Source organism: Rhinatrema bivittatum, chromosome 8, assembly GCF_901001135.1.
Source record: "Rhinatrema bivittatum chromosome 8, aRhiBiv1.1, whole genome shotgun sequence".
Lineage (NCBI taxonomy): Eukaryota > Metazoa > Chordata > Amphibia > Gymnophiona > Rhinatrematidae > Rhinatrema > Rhinatrema bivittatum.
The window spans coordinates 25138055-25147501 of NC_042622.1; the positions used below are offsets into that span (position 1 = coordinate 25138055).

At 44.5% G+C, this 9447-nt stretch overlaps 1 protein-coding gene across 4 annotated transcripts in view; it reads left to right on the plus strand.

Annotated features, from left to right (window-relative positions):
• Positions 1–9073, plus strand: part of BCAS1 (breast carcinoma amplified sequence 1) — a 93649-nt gene extending 84576 nt beyond the window's left edge. For 3 of the 4 annotated variants that reach the window (XM_029611927.1, XM_029611929.1, XM_029611928.1), the window contains 4 exons: positions 254–391; positions 3051–3116; positions 4927–5232; positions 7007–9073. In XM_029611927.1, coding sequence (XP_029467787.1) covers positions 254–391; positions 3051–3116; positions 4927–5232; positions 7007–7081 — 585 coding nt within the window. In that variant the 3' untranslated portion in view covers positions 7082–9073. The remainder of the gene's footprint in view (positions 1–253; positions 392–3050; positions 3117–4926; positions 5233–7006) is intronic. The other variant, XM_029611930.1, reaches the window with a different exon arrangement.
• Positions 9074–9447: the final 374 nt, after the last annotated feature.

Below are 9447 nucleotides of genomic sequence, written 5' to 3' on the forward strand. Positions count from 1 at the left end.
CAAAGGTCTCCTACTGTAGTACTCTGGGTCCCCTCCGTGCTCTGAGAGCAGCACCCCCCTTACTTGTTGTCCAGCTTCGCCCACAGGCACCAAAATCTTAAAACCAGCCCTGCCCTTAACTCTCTTCTTCCTAGAAAAGGAATATGAACAACAGCGTGGTTAATATTTGTGTAAGATTTCAGCGCATCGATGCACCTCTCTTACATTGCCTTTTTTTTTTTTTTTTCTTTTTCACTTTTGGCAAACTTGCTAGACTGCGGCAGAACCAGAGGCTCCCAGTGTAGAGGTGGCACCCCCAGTACAGGCACCTGCACCGAATAAGGATGCAACTAAAACCCCAGAAGGGCAAAAGTCAAAGAAACCCAACCTGATGACGTTTTTCAAACAGCTGGTAAGCAGAACGGGAGGGCTATCGGGGCTCTCTGTCAATAGCTGGTGACAGTAAGGAAGAAGCTATCGCTTCCTTTCCAGCTGATTAGCTGGATAACCCCAGATTTTAATTGTAAGAACGAAACAGGGGACTCGTTGTTTTGGAGAAATCTTACCAGGTTCTGGGTCGTGAGAATACTGCTTCAGACCCCATCAGATTTCTCCTTTTATCATCCGTATCTCCGTTCACCAGGGGTTCTGGACCGCGCGCATGCAAAGCACAGATTTCAGAGAAATGTACGGCAGATGAGTCAGCGGCAGTGGGCCGGATGTACTAAGCGTTTTATTTATCGACATTAAACAGACGTTAGCCACTTTAAGGCAGAATAAAGCAGCTTGATGTAGGTGCAGTAAAACTCTACGCCCCACCCAATGCGGGTAAAGCTATGCGGGCTGTGATACGGGTGGTTTTACCCAACCCGGAACGAGATGGACCTGGGTAGGGGGGGGAAAGGATGGGAGCAGTAGAAAGCAAACCCCCACCGGCCCTGAATTTTGAAAGGGAAGCTACATGGGGGGTTTCCCTTTGAAAATATGCTTGAAGGGGCCATGGGTACAAATTTTAAAGCCGCTTACCTGGGTTAAAAGCAATTTACCCCAGCAAATTATCCTTTCTGTAAATTGTGCACCCCAAGCCAGCTAAAAAATTATATGCGGGGCTCACAACGTATGGGCATTTTTAGCCCCGGTAATAAGGGATGTTCCTGGGGGAGGGGTGCGTGTATAGGTCAGGGGAGTATATTATGCCAGCAGAATGGAGTTTTTAAATTGTGTTTTAAACTTGTGTACGTCTTCCTTATCCTCCATCCCCAGAAAAAAAAGGAGGTACGTCGTCTCTGGCTACTTTTGTTCCCGGGTCCCACCTCAGAAAGTTTTCAAAGTGCGTTTGTAGCTTCTCTTCAAAATGTGCCTGCCAGGTCCTCGCATAGGGAACTGCACCTAGGCGGGCTACTGAAAATTGCTCCCACGCTGGCAAAATCCCCCATAGTACCCCATAGTACCCCAAAATCCCCATAGTACCCCATAGTACCCCCACAACACGCCCGCCTGCAGTCCCCAGGATCTCAAATCCTGCGTTTAACTGTAAATCACGGGTTAGGAAAATGGTTGCTCGTAAACTGAGCATCCGTTTTCCTAACCTGACCACGTTTTTTTTTCACTTGCTGCTTTCTGTGTTTCCTCCGACGTAATATCGCCATGATGTTAAGTGGGAGAAACCACAGAACAGCAGTGTTTTCTGCTTCTCTGTGAACGTTTGGGGCTCCTCGAGACTTAACGCCAGCTCCGGGGCTGGCGTAAGTTTTTGAGGGTAAAAATGTGCAAGTTTATTTTTTTACATAAGGGAGGGGGGGGGGGGCGAGCTAATAGCCTCATCAGCATGGCATTTGCATGTGACGAGCGCTATCAGCCACGAGCTGGTTTGGATGCGCTGATCCCCTTATTGCATCAGGGGTTAGGGACGCGCGTCCAACCGCAGGTCAACCTGTGCGCTAGCCTGCGGGTACGGTATTGCATCGGCCTGAAAGTGGAAGAAAGGGTGTGACCTTTTCCTAATTTGGCTAGCAGCTGCAGATCACCACCTGGAAGTGTGCCGGGTGTCTCTCAGCTGTCAGGAAGGCGTGGTGACATGGTCCATCCTAGGCAGCAGGGAGAGCTGAGGAAAACCACCCCCCGTGTAGCGGATGATCCTGCAGTAAGCCCGACCTCCATACTGACCTGGCCCTGGGATAAGTGTGCCTTGCTTTTCATGTTACCATACACATTAACTCCTCCTTGTATAACCCCGTGTCTTATGTTTGTTTTTGTTATAGGTATTTTTTCTTTACTCCAGGCAGGCGTTTGACAAAGGGTGTTGTGTTTACAATGTTATTCTTCATAAAATAAATAACAGGAATATGCATGGGGAAATTTTTTGTTTCTTTTTTTTTTAATTATCATTTTGTTTGATGCTTATTTTGTTTTTTGTTTTTTCATTTGTAATGAAATAAACATAAAAAAAAATATGGAAAAAAACAAAGGGATCAGTGGGATCCCCATCTCCCCTCACTGCAAATCCTCCCTTCCAAGAAAAACAGGCCTTCCCTATCTCCCTACTCCTTCCATGGGGGTCAAATGTCAAAACGGGGCAGGAGCAATCCCCAGTCACTCCTGATTTGTCCGGTCTCATTGTCACAATAATACTGATTGGCCCTGAGGTTGGTGCCATTTATTTTATCATAGGGTGGTGGATGGGAAGGCCCCGATTTTGGGGTGTGTGTACATTTTTTATTGCGACAGACCTGGGGGGGGGGGGAGGGGGAGACGCGCTGGTGGTAGCAGGGGATGCATCCCCAACAAAATTTGTTGGGTTTTTCTTTTTGAATGACACAAAAGAAAGCAAAGGTGTTTCACAAGAAATGCACACCCCTAATAAATAATTGAAATAGACTGCAGATTAAGAAGAACACAGTGGGTTTGGATGCATAAAGCAGATCTAGAAATGTAATAAATAAATAATAATAATAATAATAATAATAAAGCAAAAGTGACCATTCTATCGGTTCTCTAAGCTTATTTAGATGCTAGGACACCCTTTTGAATTGGAATGGTCTAGCTGAAAATGCAATCATCTATTGTTTTAGTCAGGCAGTGGTGACGGAGGGTACACCAATGCAGAGGAAATAAACGGCAAAGACCCTGATCAACCAGTAAGTGTGCTGATTTATTCACCTAGAGAACTGGTGATGGGCTCTATACTTCTTCTCTCTGCATTAATGTTCATTGCACGAGATAGGTAGCAACTTTACCTTTGCGGAACCATGCAAGCTACTTGTAGACAGCATCCCAGGATTTTGCGCATAGATATTAGCTTCATCGATCCCATCGGCAGGAACGCTGCCACGGCTGTCGAGCCTGCTTGTGCATATGTGGTGGGATCGAGTATCTCATCTATCTTCTCTCCCAAGGTCTCAAAGCTCTGCTTCTTCACACCGCTTCTGTCAGCGTTAAATGTTGAAGTTGTTGGATTTCTATGTAACCCCCTTTTTAGGAGAGTTACTCCTAGGGGCACACAATCTTATTTATATCTCCTGGGGCTGCTCCAGCTAGCTACTCACTCCCACGCTGTCTCTTAATCCCTGAGGGGGAACTCTTTTTATGGGGGGAAGCTGTCGCTTATGGCCCAGATGATGAAAGAAGGGTGCCACAGTGTGCACTGTACATTAGGTGCTTCCCATGAGGTGAGAGGCTGTAAGACCTCAGACAGGATCAGACCTGGGTGTTAAAATAAAGTTTACTGAGTCTTAAACTCTAATTAAAGTCCATTTGTCCAAATTGACGAGGGTCCATCTGCCTGTAGTTACAGGGTTCTTTCTACGCAGGTAGGAGTCCTTATTACAGACCTCTGGGTAGAGCCCATGGTGATTTTAAATGCGCTTCCTCTCCCAGCAGCTGTGCTGTAGGAATCCTAATGAGAGGGTTCCCTTTTAACTGCAAAAATCCTACCTTTAGAAATCCTCTCCGTGGACACCCAGCCTGTCCTCTTTCCTTGGGTGGGAAATCCCATCCCTGAATGTTAACAAGGCCGGGCTAAATAGCACTGAGTCACCCAAACAGAACCTGCAGGTGGGAGGGACTGAGGGGTATGGAGGGCTCCCACTAAGTGTGCTCTAAGGACAGGGCTACAGGGACAGTGGCATCTAGTGGCCGGGCCCGATAGGGGTGCCACATCTAGATGAGTACAGAAAAAGTTCAAAGAGGTTATCTGGAGTTGCCTTTGTGGGGTTTATTTTATAAGGTGTTTGGCATATATTTTTTTTATCTACAGGAATGTAAACTAAGCTGGATGTCAACACCTCCCACTGTCTAAAAAAGCCCCATGTCTTTTACCACCAATAGCACAGAATTCCAGTAGCCACGTTGGTCCTGGAGAAAGACAGCGTCTTCGTACCTTGTGCTGTCTTTGGTCCAGCAAAAAAATGAATCCAAAGAGGTTGTCGTAGTGCATGGAGCTTGCAAGATCCCCATAGGTCCCTCCTTCAGATGTGATCTGAAAACTGACAACAAAGGGGTAATTCTGCCACTTCCCACATAAATTCTCTGGCGTAAATTTTCAAAGTGGACTTAAGTGCTAGAAAATGACCCCGGCAGATCTACCCGCACACAATTACCTCTGCTTTCATGCAGGAAATGTTAAACACATGCGTTTGGAAATGCAAGAGTGTGGGCGCCCCTCCTTAATTCTGCCCCCGGAAACAGCCGAGCTCACTGGGTAAACTTACTTGTGAACAGATAGCGCACGTGCAAGTTTACCTGCGTCTCGAGTGCGGCAGTCTTGCAAAAAAGCCACTGATGCGGGCAAAACACTGGTATCACGGAAATGCCTTTGAAATTTACCCTCTAGAAACTGAACTCCCCCCGCCCATGACCGTTTAACCCACCCTATCCATTGCTTCGTTCGTGCTGTCGGATATAATAATAATATAATAATGGTGCCTTGCCGCTCTTCACTTTCTTTAGACATTAGATCAAACGGACGGATCGGCATCCAAAAAGATGGAAAAGCCCGCTGCGCCTGTGCCTGCCGAGAGCCAACCCGCAGCCCAGAAAGGCAAAGAGAGCTCAAAGGACAAGAAGACGGCGGTGGAGCTCAGCAAGCAGAGAGGCAACAAACAGGAAACCAAAGAGAGCCCGGAAACCCTGTCCTCCACTCAGCAGCCGCAGCCGGAGCCGCAGGCGGTGCAGAACGGGGAGGACCCCACCAGGGAGCCTGTCCTGAAGAGGACAGAGAAGAGGCAGTCCTTCGGGAGCTTTTTCAAGGGCATCGTACGTATTGCTGGCAATTCCCTATTCCAGTAGCGCCATGGCCTCGCCCTGGGCACTGTCCAGCCCCGCTGGGTCCTCATGTGGACACCCTCTTTGGCAAGTTAACTAAAACTTAAGCCTGCGCCATGCAGTGCGGCAACTAGACAGGTCCCATGGTTGCAAGGTTCCCGCCTCAAAGAGCTGACATGCTGAGCACCAGGAGTTTGACTTTTCTCAAGGTCACCAGCGAGTGACAGGCAGGGAGTTTAATCCAGATGTTAAAGGTTCACGGGCGTCTGGGCACTAATCCTCGTTTCCCACTACTAGTCAAGCACATGTGCATTTTATTCTATGTCTGGCTTTCCCGTCACCATTATTAAAAGCATTAACGATGGAATTTTCAAAGTAGTGAGACATTAGTTAAAGCAACCCTACTGGCTAGCTTTATGCCAATATCAATTAACTGTCAGGATTTCTCTTCTGATCTTATTTCTGCCTTTTTTTCTGGTTTTATTTTCTAGTCTAATATCTCTAATTTATTTTATTTGCATACTTTTGCCAAAATAAAATGTATTTGCCTTTCATTATGACCACTTTCATTACAATCTCTCTTCCCGAGTCCAGTTGTCCATGCTGTATTCATGCATTAGCATTACTGGTGTGTGATATCTGTGTAGGGCTCTGTGAAGATCTACTTTTAGCTGTCTGTGCTGTATGCATGCTTTACATGTTTCGGTGACATGTCAGTTCTTCATCCATCTGTGCTGATTGCATGCTTTACATGTTTCGGTGACATGTCAGTTCTTCATCCGTCTGTGCTATATGCATGTTTTATATGTATCGGTGTCATGTCAGTTTTTCATCTGTCTGTGCTGTATTCATGTTTTATATGTATCGGTGTCATGTCAGTTCTTCATCTGTCTGTGCTGTATTCATGTTTTACATGTATTGGTATGACGTCTGCATGGGGCTCTAACGAAGATCCACTCTTGCACCGGGCATACTGTATACATGCTTTGTGTTTCAGGGCTGCCAACTGGCTCCATATGTTCAGGACAGGTTGATTCAGTCCTGGTTTTTCTCACTTCCATGCATGTACGGAGAATCTTGATTTTCTTAGGAAATACAGCAGGGAAATCAGAACAGATCCTTACATGCAATGGGGTAAAATCAGGACTAGATCAACCTTTTCTGAAAATCTGGATCCATCTGGCAACCCTAGTGTGTATGAGTGTGAAACCTGCATGGGGGTCTGATGAAGATCTGCTGCCCCTCAGCTGTCTGTTCTGTATTCACGCTGTGTGTGTGTGTCTCACTGTGATGTCTGCACGGGGCTCTGAGGAAAACCAAAACAGCACGGGCCTGATTAACTTAAGCTTGGAACTGGAGGAGCTTTCAAAACAAAATCTTTCATTTTTCACTTTTCATTTAACAAAGAACAGTGATTGTATTAATTTGTGCTGAAGGCCTTTTACTGTAATTAAACCTTTGAATAAACAGAAACATCAGTATCCTCCGCCCCCTCCCCCGTTGCCTGGCTTCTGTTTCGTTTCCACTTCAAAACAAGTGCATGACCTGCATGAGCCATGCATTGAAGGATGCCTCACATCGCCCTGAGGACGAGCTCGTTGGCATTCGAACAATTTTCTCATTCACCGTGCAATAGTGTTGGCTTTATATGTAGAGAGATTTTTGTCATTTTTTTGGTACTGAGAAAATGCCAAAGCATGCATTTACCTGCAAGACGTAGAGGTGGGACTGATTTTTGTCAACCTGTCTATGCTTATATCGGCAGGGACCAAAGAGAATGTGTGATGCTGAAGTGCAGACAGAACCCGTGTCCATTCTGTCTGCTGAAAAATCCAAATAAAGGCGTTGCCAGGATGGGGCAGCGAGTCGGAGACATTCTGAAGCTTCCCCGCCATCAAAGATGTCTTTGCAGCTGTCATCAAAACAGGTTGTCGACCTGTGGAAAACGAAAGCAATAGCTGGTGTATATTTGAGATGTACAGAATAGGTCCAGTAAATAAGTGTATAACTGTATAGGTGTCCAGCAGCAATGGGCAGTGCAGAATTTAAAAGGAGAAGGAAGCAATAAAATGTCTAAATTATTAAGAAAGAGAAAGTCAGTGGGAAGACGTGAAAGGAAAAAAAAATTACTTGGGGAGAAAAATGGAATTGAGATTTTGTAATAAATAAAACTAACATAGTTCGCAGCAAGGAGTGATGGGGAAAACGTGGGCAAGTTAGCATTGCAGGAAGTCTTTTTGACTAAAAGATGAGTTTGCAAAAATCTAAGTCTTTGCAGATTTGGTCACTTTGCTGCAGACTTAAATTCACAATGCGCTACTGTGCAAATTTAGGTGGCCTATGAAATATATTTTCACAAATGGCACTGAAGTTCATAGTTGTGCTTTTGCAAATGTAAGTGAAACATTGCACTGGCAAATTTCACTGAAACACAATCTTTATTTTTTGTTTTTGACTGATTCCCAAGTTCCCTGAGGCTCCCCATGGGGGCCTTACAAACTTCAGTGATAGTTGCAGGATCTTTCGTGAGGGGTGGTAGAGTTTGCCCAAGGCATCCTGGCAAGTTTCCAAGACAATTTACAAACAATTCAGCACACCAGCAAATCCAAAGGTGGAGTATACAGTGCTTAAAATTAACTTGGCCCTAACTACTTTATAGTCTGATGTTTAAGATGGTTATACGTGAAGGGGAAAAGAGGCAGAAATGCTGTAATTATGGCAAAGTGGTAAATTTCTCTGCTAATAATTTGGATTCTTGCCTGTCTGTAAAGGCTTTGGCTGAGGAATTTAAGGCAAAACAGTCTGAATCCTGTGAAAGTTTTCATGGGAAGTTCCAAGCTCATTGTTAGTGGGAGGGAGAAAAGTAGTGAGGTTGGAGTTTGCCAATAACAGCAAAAAATGCAACCCGATAACCTCTTACTGGACTAACTGAATACCCTTCCAGATTAGGAGTTATACTCCCTTTCATCAAGTCAAAAGCAAAGGATGACGTTACCTGAAAATACAATAAAAGCCGTGGAGTGGCGGGGAGCAGGATGGGTTAGTGGAAGGCTAAGGAAGTAACAGAGAGCAAGCAGAATTATGGAGGAGGAATGTAGATACTGAGAATTTTAGCCAACAAAAAATATACATAGCTATATATGCAAAATCATTTATAAGGTGCTTCTGTGAGTACTAGTCAGAAATGAAGGTTTAGAGGGGTATTTTTCAAAAATAATTTGCAAGGGGTGAACACTCCAGTTTCAAACGTTTTGCTTTTAGTGTGAATATTTAGTACCCATGTTCCAATCATAGGAATTTAGTCTCTATGATCATAGAATTAGTGATTAAAGATTGTGACAGACTGGTACCTAAGACTTAATAACATAAATGAAAAGCCTGTATGCAAAGAGGTTTTAATGATTTTTTTTTTTTTTTACTGGTTGAGCCAGACACCTTGTGGTAACTGTAGAAAGTGCTGTCCAGGTTACAATAGGGCACTAGAGGGCGCCACTGTCTCTGCTACGCTGTCATGTTACTGCTCTATTTCCTTTAGAAGCCATGCACGCAAACTACTGAAATAGCTTTTATGTCTTGTTTCATATCTATCCCCACTGTTCTGTTGGTAATTTCGTAGCGAAAATTTAAAAAGCCTTATCGGAAGCCTGCGCTTTTCAACTCGAGTCCGAACGTTTATGGAAATGTCACATTACTGGGATTGTCCTGCTCTTGTACAGATTGGAAAAATTAACTTTTGTGTTCTAATATATTCTGTAATTGAAAATAGCATCTGCATTAATATTGGATAGATTTTTTTTCCTGGAGATCTAATAAAGAAGTACATTTTCCCCTATCCCTCACATTACTCAAGTTTTTGTTTTACAAAGAAAAGACCACTCTCGTGCCCATTCACTTCCAGGTGTCTTTCCTTTATTCTCTGACAGCAAAATATTTAAAATAAATTGGACAAGCACAACACCCATGCACGTGTATTACCATCTCTCTCAGCCTTTGTCATGTATCTGCTTTTCTCTCGGCCCCTAACTGAAGCTTTGCTTTGCTTTTCAAGATGTCCTGGCTGCAGACAGAAGGATTCTGTACAGTGTGCTATATTCTTAAACTGGGATCAGGCCTCGACTTCCCAATAGACAAACTAATTATTCTTACCCCGCTATGTGTTCCCTACAAGCAGCTTGAACAGATAGCTTCACTCGGTCTTTACTCGCA